The sequence below is a fragment of the Gadus morhua genome, chromosome 4, assembly GCF_902167405.1.
Source record: "Gadus morhua chromosome 4, gadMor3.0, whole genome shotgun sequence".
Classification (NCBI taxonomy): Eukaryota; Metazoa; Chordata; class Actinopteri; order Gadiformes; family Gadidae; genus Gadus; species Gadus morhua.
In genome coordinates, this window is record NC_044051.1 from 6,114,200 (window position 1) to 6,133,052 (window position 18,853).

General features: G+C 46.7%; 4 protein-coding genes across 10 annotated transcripts in view; 1 reads left to right on the top strand and 3 right to left on the bottom strand.

The window, feature by feature from the left end:
• ptprz1b (protein tyrosine phosphatase receptor type Z1b) overlaps positions 1-12,392 on the bottom strand; it is a 61,614-nt gene extending 49,222 nt beyond the window's left edge. For all 4 annotated transcript variants that reach the window (XM_030355269.1, XM_030355270.1, XM_030355268.1 and 1 more), the window contains exon 1: positions 12,124-12,392. In XM_030355269.1, coding sequence (XP_030211129.1) covers positions 12,124-12,181 — 58 coding nt within the window. In that variant the 5' untranslated portion in view covers positions 12,182-12,392. The remainder of the gene's footprint in view (positions 1-12,123) is intronic.
• Positions 1,109-6,049, bottom strand: LOC115542853 (uncharacterized). Its single transcript, XM_030355323.1, has 5 exons — positions 4,760-6,049; positions 4,612-4,665; positions 4,408-4,479; positions 3,924-4,271; positions 1,109-3,820 (listed from the first exon to the last, which is right to left on the bottom strand). The coding sequence occupies exons 1-5, from the start codon at positions 4,770-4,772 to the stop codon at positions 3,018-3,020; spliced, it is 1,290 nt and encodes a 429-aa protein (XP_030211183.1). The 5' UTR covers positions 4,773-6,049; the 3' UTR covers positions 1,109-3,017.
• Positions 12,393-17,474: 5,082 nt separating the features above from the next.
• coa6 (cytochrome c oxidase assembly factor 6) overlaps positions 17,475-18,853 on the top strand; it is a 1,502-nt gene continuing 123 nt past the window's right edge. The window contains exons 1-2 of the mRNA XM_030355350.1: positions 17,475-17,885; positions 18,265-18,853. The exon at positions 18,265-18,853 is cut by the window's right edge and continues 123 nt beyond it. Coding sequence (XP_030211210.1) covers positions 17,742-17,885; positions 18,265-18,363 — 243 coding nt within the window. The 5' untranslated portion in view covers positions 17,475-17,741 and the 3' untranslated portion in view covers positions 18,364-18,853. The remainder of the gene's footprint in view (positions 17,886-18,264) is intronic.
• Positions 18,718-18,853, bottom strand: part of slc13a4 (solute carrier family 13 member 4) — a 21,876-nt gene continuing 21,740 nt past the window's right edge. For all 4 annotated transcript variants that reach the window (XM_030355297.1, XM_030355298.1, XM_030355296.1 and 1 more), the window contains exon 16: positions 18,718-18,853. This exon is cut by the window's right edge and continues 1,179 nt beyond it. The gene's annotated coding sequence lies outside the window, so the exon portion shown is untranslated.

Consider the following 18,853-nt stretch of genomic DNA (forward strand, 5'->3'; position numbering starts at 1 on the left):
CCTTGTATAGGATCCTCACGTCGTTGACACAGTAGAGACGCAGCTGTTTCTGAAAGTCAAATTTTTTGTGTCGCACAGATCTGTACCAAATAGCGAAATCTGTCTTTTGATCGCTAGTCATGGAATCATATCCATAATATGAGATCTCAGGGTAGGCACCGACATAAGACTCGTTGGCCCGTGTGTTGAATTTATGAGGAAAATAACCTTTTAACATATCATCAAAATCCAACGCCGCCGGTGCATTAGCCAATCGCATGGGCAAGAAGCTAAACGAGTCGACCCATCTCTGATGGTAGGCGTCATCACGCATCAAAATGACTCTGCTACCCTTCATGACTAAAGTGGGTTTAATACCCTGCTTGGTCATGTAATCCAGGACGATATAGTTATCAAAGCCCGACGCGTTGTGTGCCACAAATGTATACAACGTATACTCCCCTCTTCTGTAGCGTTTCACAAACTCGCTTACACAACCTAGACCTGTAGCATACCATTCTATGCCTTCAGACGTTGTAGCTGCCACACAGTTTGCTTCGTGACGACCATCATGCATGCGCGTTTCGAAATCATAGTATATGTATTTATTAGGCGGAACGTCGACATCAGAGTCATCCGATGGACCCCCGCGACCACCCCCGCGTTTCTTTTTCTTTTTCTTGTCGTACGGCTGGATATAGCAATCATGTACTCCATCATCGGGCAACGGCTCCCCACAGTTACGACACTTTGCATCGCTGCATACGTGACCATTATCGTCACCTTCCTCATCCTCCTCCTCCTCCTCCTCCCCCACCCCCTTCTTCTTCTTCTTCTTCTTCTTCTTCGATATGATATACTGTCTACAACAACGATCGCAGTATTTGAGCTTTTCACAAGGTATCATGTCATGTTTGGCAGAATGCTTCTTGTGTGTGTTGTAGCAGACCAGCGAGCGGCATATACGACTACAGTCCTTGCACTTTATCGTACGACCTGATAGTCTATCGCACACTGTCAGACACACATTGCAATGGATCGGGCATTTGTGTAATAGAATTCCCTCATGGGCCTTGTAGCAATATTCACACACATATCCCGTACCAAAGAATGCCGTTCTGTTCTCTATGCAATGATAGTGGCTATCATGGAGGTACAGCCATACTGTTTTAGGATGCTGGGCTGTATGTGTCTGGAACATCTCCAGCTTCCTGAATGTGTCATTATGATGAAATATCAGGATTTTAACATCTAGATGTCTCTCAAATTTGGAAACATCCGAGAAACCCACAGAGTGATCCGGGTCAAACCCCAGATCACTGTGTAATTTGCGAGCCGCCTCCAAATTAGTCTCTTCGGACGCTGTGTCACCCCCGGTTACCCCTTCATGCAGAAAATGTGTCATGCATAGTGAGAAACACAAATTGTTATGAGTATTACTCGGGGTGTAGAGACTTAGCTTCTTCTTGTGTATGATTTCATCATAGGGAATGTTTTTTAACTTCAAACGTGCCCCACCCCGTTTGTTGTGGACCCCTGTGACCACCAGCTCTAGCACATCATCCGTCAGACCTGTGTCGTTGCTCTGTATGACTTGGCTAATATGCTCCATAAACAAATCCTCATTGTAATCGTCACCCGTTACGAGCACAGCCTGTACATCAGAGGCCAATGAAGGACCTCTCAGCACCACGTTTAAGACACTACCATCGGCTGCACTTTGCGAGCAGCTTGTTATGGCATCTGACAGTCTCTCCCTGATCAAATCAGGGACCTCCTGTAAATTTGCAAGGGATATACTTCTCAGGTCAATGGACTGTCTAACCTCAAAGCCGTTAAACCGGGGAAATAATCTGGTATGCAACTCGCCATTATCTTCCCCCGTTACAGCAGACACCTGTGTACCATCATAAGCAGCACCATCACCAGCACCTCCATCCCCCACACCGCTACCGTCACCACTGTCATCATCGTCAACAACAGCATCGCCATCATCGTCAACAACAGCATCGCCATCACCGCCACCACCGCCACCCCCCACGCCACCACCACCGCCACCACCACCGACCTGTATATTCGACTCTATAGGGACCCCTGCCACAGCCGGGGGGTCCTGAAAACCCTCGCCAATCCCTTCATCACGTTGCGACCCATGCAATACATCGATCTGTGTGGATATGTATAGACTCTCTTGTGCACTATCCAACCATCCCCGGACAGCGTTAAGTACATCTTGCGTGTTTGACCCCACATACACCACACCCCTCGACTCTATAGGGACCCCTGCCGCGGCCGGGGGGTCCTGAAAACCCGCGCCAACCCCTTCATCACGTTGCGACCCCTGCAATACATCGATCTGTGTGGATATGTATAGACTCTCTTGTGCACTATCCAACCGCCCCCCGACAGCGTTAAGTACATCTCGTGTGTTTCCCCCCGAATACAACACACCCCTTGTGTCTAAATCTCCTGGTGCCTCTAGCCCCACCACGTCATCTAGACATGGTTCGTTCGAAACATTTATCTGTGCTGCCTGATATAGAGCATTAGCCATGCTACGACCCCGTGCATCAGCTGCAATTAACACCCGTCTAGTTCTATCTACGCCAACACATATTTCCCGCCTGTCTAAACAACCTTCTGCATACATGCCCCCACCCACCACATGGCCTATGCCCGACAAATGAGACGTATCGCCGGTTGCGTCATACCGCATTGTCATCTCTTCAAGTTCTAAATCCATAATGCTACCCCCACTATCAGATCTACGCCGTCTCTTGGGATTACCGTCTATAGATTTGAATTTCCTTTTTCTAGGGCTAATGGCGTTATGCATGGTGTACGGCTATAGTTTTTTTTTTTTAATGCCGATAGAAAATAAAATAAAATATATATATATATATATAAAAATTATATTTAAAAAAAAAAAAAACGTTAATTAGTCAGGTATTAAATGAAAAAAAAGTTTTATTACATGCAGTTTAAAACAAAAAAAAATACCCTCTCCACAAGATAAAAGAAAAAAACAAAAACACAAATCAAATAATAGCATTCAACGAGAGCTTTGCTACTGTGTCACTCATCACAGACATCTCGGTACACAATGCCCTATAGGCATCCAGGTTAGCTTTGCAAGTAGATTCCATTAACCATAATTTTCGAGCGGTTTTAGAAGCTCTTAACGCCTCTACTGAGCTAATTTTCGCTATGCCCTGCGTGTTGCCTCGCACAGCTACCGCGGCCGCAAAATGCTTACGTTGAAGGTCCACAATTGCAAGTCCATTACTGGTTTCAGTGTTTGGGGATTTAGCAATCATCCGATCACGCGCATTTTCGAGCCTGATAGCGCTGAAGGACTGCTTCGTCTGCTCTTCGAGAGCCTGATATCTACTGTCACCACGTTTAATCTGACGATCAATGGCTGAGGAGTTTACAGCCACCGTTGCAGTTAACACGGCTAATTTATCAGCAAATTCTTTACGCCATTTAGCATCTTGCGGCACAGCCCAGTATTCACCATCAGCAATTGCGGGACCGGCTGGTAGCCGCAGCACCGCTACCTCATGAGCGATGGGACTCACGATACACGGAGAGTCGCAGATAGGGGCTTGAATGGCGTGTAGGGATCCAGATGCAGGGCCTGCAGGCTGGTGGTGTTGTACAGGCTCTGCACTGGTGGTAGCCTCTACGGATGTAGCTGGAGAGTCGACCCACAGAGCTGGAGTGAAGTCGCTATGTTCCAGCAGCGATGAATTCCAGGACGCGTCCAGGATGTCGTCAAGACCAGGCCAATCATTGACGGTCAGCCCTGCTGGTGGCGCACACTGGGGATCTCCATAGACTATTTGTAATAGAAAAAAGAAAAGAAATCAGTATCAATCCCGTCATGATCATTGCACTCTATAGAATATACACATGCTTTTTTTTTTCATTTAATTTCCTACCGTGTTGTATAGTCCCATCCGGTTGCACGGCGACTGTCTCTGTAGGCGCCGCCGACACACGCACCTCCACGTCCGCAATCACTTGGTGGTTGGAATCAGTCCATGCCGCTCCATGTGGCGCGATTTGCGGATTTATAACGGCCTGAATAACATGGGTAAAATTCTCCGGAGCTAGACCGCCGTGGGTGGCGTCCTTGCGGGCCTTTTTATAAGGAATTTGTAGCTGTTCTATGGCCTGCGGTGAGCAGGGTATAGCCCCGCCTATTCCCGCCGATCTTTTCAAATTCTTCTTCTTGGCCAGTCGATTTGTTCCGGAGGGGCGCTGAATGACATTGGCCTCGATAGGTACTAAACGTGGATCAAAAAACAAAATACAAGAGTATTCAGGGGATAGGTTTGGTTGTTTTAGATGTTAAATTAATATATAATTTATTTTGGTAATACACCTATAGATATATTAATGGCGGACGTATTAACAACTTACCAAAACTACCGCTTGTCAGCACATTAGTCTGGTCTGCTAGAATCGGTCTGTTGAGCCGAATATCCTGCAAATCTGTTACACATTGGGAAAACACAAATTTAATCTTTGTTCTACATGAATATACCATAACTAATAATAATAATGATAGAGAGAGTGTTATGGAACTATATATTACACGCTGCTATAAAAACAAAACAAACATACTTCCACGTGGACCCTGCTGCTGTTTCACGCTCTCGCCTCCGGCACCGCAATTCGCTGTGAAGTAATCGCTGCTTCGGTCAGATATAAACAGCTGATTCACATAGACATAGTCATAATATAATCATGATACACACATACGAATACTTACAGTCAGTCGGCATAGTTGTGCAGGACGGATCGATGTTTTTTTTTTTTCTTCCAGCTGCTGCGACGCGTTTACTAACTTAGAATAGTGTGGCTAACGTCTGGGTCGGAGGTCGTACGCTCCCGTATCACGGGACCCCGTATATTTATGCCTGAAAGACGCCCTATCTACATCATTCGCACCTAAGCCCCCGACGTCATAGACGCCTGTCCAATAGGTACTGGACCCACGCACACGTAGGTCCTACAGGCCTACGCCCACTCAACGCATCATAGACAGACCTTATACTAATGGTAAAATAAAGTTGATCCAAATACGGATGAAAAATTACTAAACTATCTTAATAGTATCATGATATCACCTAATATATTGTCAATGTGAACCAAAGTCGGTTTTCGTAATATAGTGGGATAGAATATAAAAAGCACATTATTACGTCTCTCACACACACACACACACACACACACACACACACACACACACACACACACACACACACACACACACACACACACACACACACACACACACACACACACACACACACACATCAAATCACTCTGTATAGTACCAGGGAGCCATCAAACAGCCTGTGTCTTCCATAGACAGCTCCCCCATAATCAACATGGAGCCGGGGGGTGCCATGGTCGTCAGACATATGTGTAACAATAGAGGCGTTGCTTCTCCACAGACATTAAGGCACCGAATTATACAACCCCTCATTGTTCAAAGGCATTGAATTACACTTTTATCCTACACTATGTACAAACACATCTGTTATAAGAATTGTATCATATAATACTACTGCTGTCCACATATTGTTAATAGAATCATAGCCCATGAAACATCTGTTGACACACTCTCTCACACACACACACACACACACACACACACACACACACACACACACACACACACACACACACACACACACACACACACACACACACACACACACAGCTATCCTTCCAACAACACGGTGATCTTCCTGTTAACACCCCTACAGTTCAGCCGATTCGACTACGCATATCCCTAGCACACCCCACACACACACACACACACACACATATACATACACACACACACACACACACACACACACACACACACACACACACACACACACACACACACACAGCTATCCTTCCAACAACACGGTGATCTTCCTGTTAACACCCCTACAGTTCAGCCGATTCGACTACGCATATCCCTAGCACACCCCACACACACACACACACACACACACACACACACACACACACACACACACATACACACACACACACACACACACACACACACACACACACACACACACACACACACACACACACACACACACACACACACATATACATACACACCCACACACACACACACACACACATACACACACACACACACACACACACACACACATACACACACACACACACACACACACACACACACACACACACACACACACACACACACACACACATATACATATACACACACACACACACACACACACACACACACACACACACACACACACACACACACACACACACACACACACACACACACATATATACATACACGCCCACACACCCACATACACTAATCACACCTCTGTCTATACAGATCCCGCACCCCAGCGACCCCTGCAGGTTCACCACTGGCATTACACCTGTCATCCCTACACAAGGGATTTTATGACCCGTCATAAATCATAAACAGGAAGTGGCTCTTGTGAATAGGGATACCCCCCTCCACCCCCACCCTCCCCAACCGGAAGTGCGTTCAGATCGGAATGGACCCAAACAGTACATAATATCAACTACTTTTGTGGGTATTTTAGTTCAACCACTTCACCCTCTGCATCCAAACACTTCTCCCTCAACAGATATTTGGGGGTTTGTAGTCAATTTCCACACACACACACACACACACACACACACACACACACACACACACACACACACACACACACACACACACACACACACACACACACACACACACACACACACACGTCAATCAGCTGGTCCTGGTACAATCAATTAACTTCCCTTTCTCCAAGGTTCTATTAGTCACAGTTTCAGCTCCGATGAACTTTTCCCTGGTGAGAGGAGAGCGACTGGTTCCCATTGTAACCCCCCCTCTCCCCCCCCCCCCCCCCCACTGCACAATAAGTGGTGTCATTTAATTTGCCTCGGCGAAACCCATTCGTCTCCAGAGGAGCGGGTCACATGACACCGGCGGTGGCTCCCCTGATAAACCCCATTCAGCTCGTCGGAGAGAGGAAGAGATTTACATCGCCCCACCAAAAAACATACAAAGCTGTTCCAAAAGGTGGAGGTTTTTATTGCGAGATGTCTGCTCGTCCGGCACTAAAGAGGAGCCCGCCCACCCCCATTATCCCCCAGATCGCCATGCCTCTGCTGCTGTGTGGCTCCCCACTCAGTGTACAGACTCTCCCATCCTTGCGTCTTTGTGAAGATCTTCAGATCCATGACTGCTTCATCTTATAAGACCACCGAAGCCCCCCTCTGGGTCGTTCGACTTACGCTTTACATTTACCTTTAGGGCGTTTGGCAGACCCTTTTTTTCCACGGCGACTTGCAATAAGTACATTTGTCAGAAGAAAGAGAAACTGTATATCGCTGTCGAGTAAGGTTGTTCATAGAACAAAGCGCCAGCACTAACAATTGCTAGAAATTGTTACTTCCTCTACGTCCTAGTATATTCCTCTTCATCTATGATAAGGAATGAGTTTGACGGAAAAACATTGTTAACATAATGCCGTTGAGCAAGGCACGGCCCTGCAGCTACTGTCCGCATGTTAAAACTAACCTTTTCTTTCTTCCCTTTCCGGGTCCCCACAAAAGCGAGGCTAGTGACACAGTCTCAGGCAACATTTATTTGGATTTATCACAATCCCCGTCTGTAAGCCCCAGAGCAGCTGAATGGGGGAGAGTGAATTAGATGTTCAGTTCCATTCCATGTAACTCAAAGCCCAAGGCAGCCCCACTAGCAAAGGGGAAGTTCAGACCGACTCGACTGCCCAAGGCCCTCACAACTACAGCTTGTGCATGTCATCCAGGACCTCAAAGCAGAACCAACACTTTTGATGGACTGCCACTTGGTTTGACCCACTAGCTTTCATTGGTTTGCGCAGAAGTCTCTTCCCAAGGTGAGCAGGGTTTCGCTCCACATCACATTTTGGCCAGGGAGCCAAATTGAACGTCCGTCTCTCTCTCTCTCTCTCTCTCTCTCTCTCTCTCTCTCTCTCTCTCTCTCTCTCTCTCTCTCTCTCTCTCTCTCTCTCTCTCTCTCTCTCTCTCTCTCTCTCTCTCTCTCTCTCTCCTTCCCCCTCTCTCTCTCTCTCTCTTGTTCCCTCTCTCTCTCTCTCTCTCTCTCTCTCTCTCTCTCTCTCTCTCTCTCTCTCTCTCTCTCTCTCTCTCTCTCTCTCTCTCTCTCTCTCTCTCTCTCTCTCTCTCTCTCTCTCTCTCTCTCTCTCTCTCTCTCTCTCTCTTGTTCCCTCTCCTCTCCCTCTCTCTCTCTCGGGTCCTGAGCTTCTAGTGCCAGCCCATTCAAACACAACGCTTCCTGTTGTGCTTGTGGCAAAGACACAGACAGACGGCTATTGTCGCCACGGTAACTTCAGACTTCATCCTTTCGGGAGGAGAGGGAGAGAGTGAGAGTAAGAGAATGAGACAGAGCGAGAGCTACAGAGAGAGCGTATGAGCGAGAGAGAGAGAGCGAGAGAGAGCGAGAGAGAGCGCATGAGCGAGAGAGAGAGAGCAAGAGAGAGAGAGAGAGAGACAGACAGCGCAAGACAGAGAGAAAGACAGGGAGAGCAATATAAAGAGAGAGCAAGATAGAGACATGGATATAGAGAGAGAGAGACAGAGAGAGAGTGAGCGGGTGAGAGAGAGGGAGAGCAAACCTACTTGGTTTCATCCTTCCTGCCTCCCCAGCATGTCCTGGCCGATGCTATCTCTCCCTCTATACTTTCTTTTATCAATCTTTTCCATCATTTCCTGTTTATATAAAACACTGAGCTACTCTCTTCTCCTCTGCCAAAAAAAATGGTCCCTTTTCTTCTTCTCTTCCCTCTCAACTTACACTTAACTGCCTTCTTTTAAACTCGTGTAACAACGTTCCCTCGTTACTGGTGTTGGTAGAAGAGCAACAGAATAGCAATCCTCGCCATCATCGTCGTCGTCGTCCTCCTCATCATCCTAATGGCGTTAATAACGTAAACACAAACGGCTTAATCCAATCGCATCCGTGCCACGGCCCAGAGACACTGCCTGCTTCGTGACCGCTGTGGTCGGAACCAGCCCCCCCCCCCCCCCCCCCCCCTCGCCTCAAATCCTGCTCATAACACCCCCCCCCCCCCAACTCACAGCGACTCCCAAGGAATTACATTCAGACAAAGACGGCAACTGAAAAAAAACACATGTTTGGAGGGAGAGAGATGAAAGGAGAGAGCGGGGATGTGAGGGAGAGGAGGGGGGGATGAGAGGGAGAGGAGGGGGGCATTTAGAAGGAGGGGGGGGGGTGAGAGGGAGAGGAAGGGGGGTATTTAGAGAGAGGGGGGGGGTGAGAGGGAGGGGAGGGGTGCAGAGATGGCAGAGATAGAAGGGAAAAGGAGGGGGAGGAAGAGAGAGAGACAAGAGACACTGGGGGACAGAGGTACTGGGGAGGGGGAGAGAGAGAGGGACACAGACAGACAGGGAGACAGACAGAGAGACAGACGGAGAGTATCTAGACATGATATCAGAGGTTGAAGTGGAGATTCATTATTTAGTAGAACACAGCTGTTGCTCTATTTATGATATATATATGTAAATGAATATACATATATATAAACATCAAGCTACACCAATCTTATTTTACTTTCAGTCCACAACCGTCTTGACATGGACATAATACAATAAGGATATATATGGCTGAAGGGAGATTCATTTCTTCAGGATAAGACATTTTGCCCTGCAGCTTAAAAACTGTGAGTCAAGACGGCTTTAGAAAATCTTTCCGTAACAAGATTTGTTTCTCTCTCCATGAAGATTTAAATTTGGTTTTACCAGCACAGAGTTCGTGTGTGTGTGTGTGTGTGTGTGTGTGTGTGTGTGTGTGTGTGTGTGTGTGTGTGTGTGTGTGTGTGTGTGTGTGTGTGTGTGTGTGTGTGTGGTACATGCGGCTGAGAAAGTTTTTGGTGCATTTATGTTGTTTGTTGCGCAACGTGTGTATGCTTGTGTGTATATGTGTGTACTTGTGTGTATTACAGAAAAATGTATAACCTCTCAAATATTATAGAAACTAATGACAGACCAGTGCGCAAATGTAGAATATTGACGACGAAATGACTAAAAATATTGATATCATTCAGTCCAAAAATCTATAAAGGTACTGCAAAGAAAATAATACATTATATGGTAAATATGCTCCAGATGCTAGCAAAGGTAAAGATGCTATAGATTCTAAAAATGCTTGAATGCTAAGGACTCTGAATGAATGAATATGCTACGGATGCTAAAGATGCTAGAAATGCTAAAGAGTGCACATATGCTCCAATACGCTACGGATGCTAAATATAGTAAAGATGCTACGGAGGCTACAGATGCTACTGGACTGGAGGATGAGCCAGACGACCGACAGGGGATGTGAGGCAGAGTGCATGTGAGCGGCGACATCAGAGGGATTGATCCATGAGGAGAGAGGATCAGGTTATGTAACGATGTCACCATGAGGAGGGAGGGGGAGAGAGAGAGAGAGAGAGAGAGAGAGAGAGAGAGAGAGAGAGAGAGAGAGAGAGAGAGAGAGAGAGAGAGAGAGAGAGAGAGAGAGAGAGAGAGAGAGAGAGAGAGAGAGAGAGAGAGAGAGAGAGAGAGAGAGAGAGAGAGAGAGAGAGAGAGAGAGAGAGAGGCTTTCTTCCAATCATATGGTTTTAAACATACATAATTACAGCTTTTTGCTTAGAGACACCTCTCGCTCTCACTCTCTCGGCATCTCTCTCTCTCTCTCTCACACACACACATCCTCACACCCCCCACACACACACCCACACACTGGTTGGACACAGTGCACTGCACTGGGAACAATCGACTGCATCTTTCCTAGTGAGGGCCTGTCTGTTACCGACAGACAGACAAACTGTCACTCTATAATCGATAATCAATCCGTGAAAACACCAAGCTCAACAAGGTCAGACAGACACCATCGTTGTTGTTTACACAAATTTTAAATAACAGTCTACCTCATGCACAATCGTCAGAATACATGCAAGATTTGAACAATCCTATTGGTGCATTGTGACATGAATGGAAACCACCTGTTGTAGTGTGTGTGTGTGTGAGTGTGTTGCCCAGGCTCGAAGAGACACCTCAGGTCTCTATTAACAACACGCACACACACACACACACACACACACACACACACACACACACACACACACACACAGTAAAAAGAAAAGTGTAAGAATCATTTGATTAATCAAAGACTTCAAATCATAAACACCTCTGAATGTTGCTTTTCTCAGAGCGAGAGAAATGGCCTGTATACAATAAGGCTAATCAGCACTCAACATTCCTAACGGACACTTGAAATGCCAACGGCAGAGCCATTTAATTAGTTCCTGATTAGATGCTGAAAAGCTCTGCTTCAGAGGTGGGGCCGGCCACAGTGTCTCTGCTAGTTTAGCTTCATAATAAAACAAGAATCTTTGGACCCAAATCGACCCCCCCCCACACGGTAGCATAGGAGCTCGGAAAGTATCCCAACCGTGACCGACCTGAACTGGTGACATGGAGAGCGCGTGCCCGACTGGTTCATTACTAGAGGTTTTGCCATGTTATGCTCGTGCCCGACTAGTTAATAACTAGAGGTAATGACATGTTATGCTCGTGGCCGACTGGTTAATTACTAGTTATTGACATGGTATGCTCGTGCCCGAATAGTTAATTACTAAAGGTATTGACAATATGCTAGTGCCCGACTAGTTCATTACATGTTATGTTATGCTCAGGACTGGTTCAGAGGTATCATGCTCGAGACTGGTTCAGAGGTACTGACATGTTATGTTATGCTCGAAACTGGTTCAGAGGTAGGCTACTACTGACATGGCTGAGAGACGCTCTGAATGGGAATGAGCTTCCAACCCCATTGAGATGGAGGCGACGTATCCTCACTTCAACTCAACGTGTTGCCGCTGTTGCTGCTGCACAACACAACACAGTACAACAGACAACATAACACTAGCCAGAATGTTTCATCTTATTCCTTTACCGGCACGGGGTAATGTTAATGTTACAAAATAACATTAACATGAACAGCCGCACCGCTGTTGAAGTTTCCGTTCATTCAGTTCTTACCCATTTGGCTCAACAGAAGAAGCAGGGCGCTGAAACATCTCGCTTTGGACACGGACATCTCCACACTCTCCTGGTCCACGGTTCACTCGGAGAGCCCAAAATAAAAAAAAGATTCACTTCGGAAACCGAATTCGACGCGAAATCAGACGCGTTAAATTCCTACCATCGCGTCATTCCTTCAGCTCGCAGCTCTCTCTCTCGCTCTCTCTCGTGCCTCTCGGTGTGGCGCGCTGTGTTGGAGTGGCACTGGCGCGAGCAGCCTTGCCGTTCACGTCCTCCCCCCCCCCCCCTCCCCGCCCCCGAGGCCAGACCCACATGGACGCAGAATCAAACACGGAGCAGATTGTTTCATGGCGTGAACAGCGGCGCACGCATCACTTGGCGATAATCGACGGGGAGTGATGAGGTTGGTGCTGATGCTGATCTTGGCGTCCAGCTGTCAGCCTCTGGAGGCGCGCGTGCACGCATCCACACGGTGTGAATGTGTGATGTTAATTATTCTTTCCGAGCGGCGCCCCTCGCCTCTAATTGTTGACAACGGGTGATTGTCGATGGGCGCAGCGGGTGGGGGTATTCTATTGAATTTATGGCGCAACGCACAATGCAAGAGGAATGCGGATCTACTCCCGACTGCGGTCGTTCCCGGGGATGCTTGTGTGCGTGTCCGTGTATGTGTTTGCGTGTCCGTGTGTCCGCGCTCGTGTGTGTGCGTTTCCATGCGTATCCGTGCGTGTGCGTGTCCGTGTGCCCGTGCTCGTGTGTGTGTGTGTGTGTCCGTGTGTATCCGTGCGTGTGTGTCCGTGTGTATCCGTGCGTGTGTGTGTGTGTGTGTGTGTGTGTGTCTCCCCGCGCGCCTGTTGGTGAGCGAGCGCTATGTGTGTCAGTGATCCTGTGATTTGGCGGCGTTCCGCTCGGAGGTTCCCAACGGCGTCTTAAAGTAGACAGTCCTACCGCGGGAAAAAAGAGTGTGTGTGTGTGTGTGTGTGTGTGTGTGTGTGTGTGTGTGTGTGTGTGTGTGTGTGTGTGTGTGTGTGAGTGTGTGTGTGTGTGTCAGAGGGCTTCTCGGGTCATAATGATACAAGCTTGAGTCGCACAATAACGCAATGGGGAGTTATTTTCCTCCTTGCATACATTTGCATAAATGATGAGATTATGTTCTTAATTTATGCGGGCCCTGGCCTTCGTTCACTTGTTGCATCAACAACATTCTTCATGTCCTCCTTACACTGTCCCATTTAGAATCTCAAACTCCACTTCGCGCATGATGTGTGCGTGCGTGTGTGTGAAAACACTTATAAAACATGTACACAAGTGGATGGGCGATGACCTCAGTTCCTGTGTTCACACACACACACACACACACACACACACACTTGAGTGCTTTATGCACACATACAAATGCCATCGTAGGGTGACAACTCTGAAACTGGGCCAAAATGCAGTCCTCTCTAGAAAACAGACACACACGCACACACACACATTCCACCATGACAAAGTGTGTGGTTCACAGCTTTGACACGAAGAAAACAGACTGTACAACGAATAAGGATGGCTGTTTGCAAGTCTGGGTAATTCCCATGCTGTCTGTCTGTCTGTCTGTGCTGGGTAGTTCCCCTGCTCTCAGAGTGTGTGTCCGACCGTGTCCGTGTGTGTGTGTCCGTGTCCGTGTGTGTGGACTGATAGTCCTCTCCGTGAAGTCCCTTCAGATGCCCCTGATGACCCGGTGACAGCCAGACAGTGAGTCACAGGCAGGGAAAGCCATCCTTTTGAATCTGCAGTCGCTTCGGCTCTTCAAGGGAGCTCTCTTCCCGTCTCTCTCTTCCCGTCTCTCTCTCTCTCTCTCTCTCTCTCTCTCTCTCTCTCTCTCTCTCTCTCTCTCTCTCTCTCTCTCTCTCTCTCTCTCTCTCTCTCTCTCTCTCTCTCTCTCTCTCTCTCTCTCTCTCTCTCTCTCTCTCTCTCTCTCTCTCTCTCTCTCTGTAGCCCTCTCTCTCTCTCTCTCTCTCTCTCTCTCTCTCTCTCTCTCTCTCTCTCTCTCTCTCTCTCTCTCTCTCTCTCCACCCACTTGCGGCCTAGTGCCGTTTGCGTGTGCGCGTATGCAACATTTGCGCATAATTCAATTCCATTAGTGTGGTCTTCGGTTGTTGTTGTTTTGACATTGATTTCCAAACTCACTTTTCCCCCCTCTGACGCCACGTTGCTGCAGTCGACCTTTAACGAGATCGTACGCTCTGTAAAGATGGATGCTACTCACTGATACTGCCCACTCGGTTCCTCGATCCTCCACCGTGACACATCACAGCAGGTCAGATAACAGACCTAAGGATGATGACATGCTTTGCTTAGGTCAATGCTGTGGTAAATAGACCACGGAAGAAAAACCTGGTGAATTTGATAACGGGTTGAACCGGAGTTATTGAATTATTCTGACTTTGAGGTAGACTGCTCGGTTTGAGACTGGCGTGTGTGACACACACACACACACACACACACACACACACACACACACACACACACACACACACACACCAACAAGTGGTTCCCGTTCATATAACAAATCAGACGTACTTTGGAAGGTTTTTCCTGCCCAGAAACTGCCGGAGGTCATGTGACCAGTGCATGGTCTATGTGAGACAAGTGTGTGTGTGACTGTTGACCAGGCGGCCATTCGCCAGGCGCTCTTCCCCTGGGTGAAACACAGTTAATTAGAGATATACATCGTTAAGCAGCAGGCGGGGGTAAGGCTGCCATGTTGCTCAAGGGTACCTCGGTAGGCTGCGGATTTTGGGAATCAAACCCGACGCCTTTTTCCCCCTGGGGTCAAACAACCTGGCCACTGCCCTATCATATCTTCTGAGACGGTGAGCAAAAACACATATGCAAGGAGGGCTAGAGAGGGATGGAGAGGACAGGTTTGGATCTCCATGGTAACGACAACAGTTGGCATAGCAACCAATGAGGCATGGAATTTTCAGGGGAGTTTGAACTTATCGGTGATTATTCCGATTTGACAAAATGGCATGAAACAGTTGTGCTTTTTTTTGCAGTGGATGAATTCGGTGATTATAGAGTTAACTTACAGTACAAATATGTGTTTGTATCAAAGTTCATTCATATTGATTTATTTACTCGATGCTTCTGCTCATATTCTTCATGAAAGACACAAATAATCCAACACATGAATGAGATGTTTCTTGATTCTACTGTAGTGTGTGTGTGTGTGCATGCATGCGTGCGTGCGTGCGTGCGTGCGTGCGTGCGTGCGTGCGTGTTCCTTCCTCCAGGCTACAGGGTTTTTAGTTATATAACTACATTATCAAACAGAAAATGGAGCGAGGTTAATGAGCCTACAGAGAAATAACGGAGGGTTTTGTTTCTGTTTACCTCGTTGGCCAATCATACGCCAGCAATATATGTACACATTGAAATGCTTTAGGAGAATACACAGAACAAGATGGAGGACCGATGGGGAATTAAAAAACTGTTGGAAGCGAAAGTGTGGGAGTCAGTTTGAGAGGGGTGGGGGGTTGGGGGGGGGGGGGGGGGGGGGGGGGGCTGGAGAAACATAACAGTTGTGGTTGAGTTACATTCTATCCAACTGCCACTACATTTGCCGGATAAAATAATAATTTCCCTTGCTCTCCTTCGCATTGAGATCAGAGTTCAAGGTTTATTTTGAGTCTTCATTTTATAGCCAAACCATCTTGAAATGGCCTGTGGGTTGGTTTGACTCTGGAACTTATTCAAATCTGAATAAGTCCCTGCCCCCCTGCTAGTTAGGGGCTAATAGGCCTCAGCTTGAGGTTATGGGTTACTAGGCAACAGCCAGGTTCTAGGTCAACTGTAAAGAAATGACTAATTTTGGTATGAATATATTCCGGTGTGAACAACATAATGTCTGATGATTACCCGTGTCCTTCTCCATGGGTCCGTCCTATATGGCCTGGTTACTGCAGATTGGCCCCCTGTCTGTCTGTCTTTATGTCACTGTCTGTGTGTCTGTCTGTCTGTCGGTTTGTCTGTGTGTCACTGTCTGTCACTGTCTGTCTGTCTGTCTGTCTGTCTGTCTGTCTGTCTGTCTGTCTGTCTGTCTGTCTGTCTGTGTGTCTGTGTGTCTGTCTGTCTGTCTGTCACTGTGTCTGTGTGTCTGTCCGTCTGTCACTGTACGTCTGTCTGTCTGTCTGTCTGTCTGTCACTGTGCGTCTGTCTGTCGGTTTGTCTGTGTGTCAATGTGTCTGTCTGTATGTCACTGTGTCTGTGTGTGTGTCTGTCTGTCACTGTGTGTGTGTCTGTCTGTCTGTGTATCTGTCTCTCTGTAACTGTGTCAGTGTTTCTCGCTGTCTGTGTACCACTGTGTGTCTGTCTGTGTGTCTGTCTGTGTGTCGGTCTGTCTGTGAGTCCCTCTGACTCGATGTGGGTGTGTTTTTATGATATCTCTCCTTTTCTACAGAATGTTGTTAATTCAGCTTCTTGAAATGACCGACCTAAACTCATTTTAAATCAACTGCTTACCATCTTATTTAATGTGTAAACTGCAATCCCACTTTACCTGTTAACTACCATCTTTGCTAATCGGTTAACTAACATTCTAGTTAACAATCTACAACCTGTTGAAGGCGGTCGCAGTTTTTTCTTTGTTGCCCACATCTTGTGTGTGTGTGTGCGTGGGCGTGTGCGTGCTATAGGAGAGGTATATAAGGTAATTTAACAAAAGCATATTTGAGTTCCTAAAGCAGTGAAACGGGTCACTTCTACTCCGTTCATCTCTCCTCACACACACACACACACACACACACACACACACACACACACACACACACACACACACACACACACACACACACCTCTTCAGAATCCTTGTTTTGCCAAATTTTCCTGGGGTTTAGATTAATTGTTTCTGAGTGTCATGGTAACCAATCTAGGGGCCTCTAGCCCTCCCCCCCTTCACCAGCAGAGAGAGACGGAGGAAGAAAGAGAGAAGCATAGAATTTAAATAATACGAAAAGGAAAGAGTGAATTAACGCAGAAACACACACACACACACACACACACACACACACACACACACACACACACACACACACACACACACACACACACACACACACACACACACACACACACACACACACGATTGCAGTCATTTTAAACTGAATTGTTTGAATCAATCACAGTACAGCCTTCTAAAAAAATATACATAGTATACCTCCCTTGTAATTACTCCAATAATGTATGAGATTTTATCAATGCAATGATGAATTTGAGAATCTAAGAACTACATGATGTCACAAATACTATAGGATGTAGACAAACTGCGCCCTCTAGTGGCGCTTTAGTAAACATGCAGCCAAGCCACTCGTGACGTCAGCAAACAGCGACGACAGGCGCGTCCTTCAGGTTAGCATGTAACTGGAGTTATGTTGATGTAGTGTGTGTCTGTTTTGGCCAGGATTACATCTGTCGATCGCCCATCAACCTATCATATCTTGGTTGCTGGTGAGACTTACGTGTGTAGATTGGCCTATCGGAGACTCGGTCCATGTGGGGTCACTGAAGAGAGAAGGTAACCCAGTCATCCCAGTAGGAGCTCCCAGTAGAAGTTAGGACCTCCCTTGGAGGCGATGACCGCTCCCAACTCGGCAGAGAGGAAGGCGTGCTGGGGTGCCAGAGATGATCTCTGGAAGTGTCTGGACGAACACAAGGACCAGACTGGTCCCTGCGAGAACTTCCAGAAGCAGTTCGAGGCCAGCTGTCCTGCTCAATGGGTAAGGAATTGTTTTCTGTTCATAAATCAATAAATAGACCCACATCCAATCGTTTTGAACAGATGTGTTTTCCGTCGGTTATTATTCAAACCGACCACTGGACAAGTGGGTTTTACCGATTGGTTCCTTCCATCTTTGGTATGGGTGAAAGTAGTAAGGCTGATCTATGGAGTCACCTGTTGGCAGTTTGGCGCACCTGTGATGGCCTTGTAACCTCGCGAGAACACAAGTCTCACGAGACTACATCTCTTCCTCTAATTTGATGAAACTTCTGGAATCAGATTTTAATTTGCTGCTTCTCATTTGAAAGACATTTGCTTGCTCCATTCATCTGCCTTTTTTCAGGTATGTTGTTCTAATATTTCCCATCTTTCTACAGGTGAAATACTTTGCCAAAAGAAGAGACTTTCTGAAGTACAAGGATAAGATGCAAACTGAGGGTTTCACGCCGGCAGAAGGTCCGAAACAGAAGTCCTAGCCACCGGGAGACAATGAACACTGGATACAACCTCTTTAATTCTCCAGGACTCTTTATTTATTTTTTTGTTCAGAGATTCAAACGAATGAATGATGTATGAGAAGATTACTTTGGTGTTTGAGGATAAATGTTTCATGACCTGGTCTGAGAATGGGCCGTCCGTATTTTGTAATTGTTTCATTTGATTGATTCTCTTACTCTCTTCGTCTCCGTAAATAAAATCTAGCATGATGGCTACTGATACAATTCACCCATTAATACCTACTTATGATCTGTCAATGAATACCATATTTTATTTCTAAAAAACAAATTATTCTAGTGTGTTTGAGGTACCAAATAAACACAAACACAGAGTTCATTGTAATCCGTTTTAATTTAATTTATTATAATCCTATCCCTATTCTATCGATGTACTGGATATATTTCAAACACAAGTCATTGAAACATTCAGATGAATATTACATTTGATTCTGATCACAGGAGAAGAAGG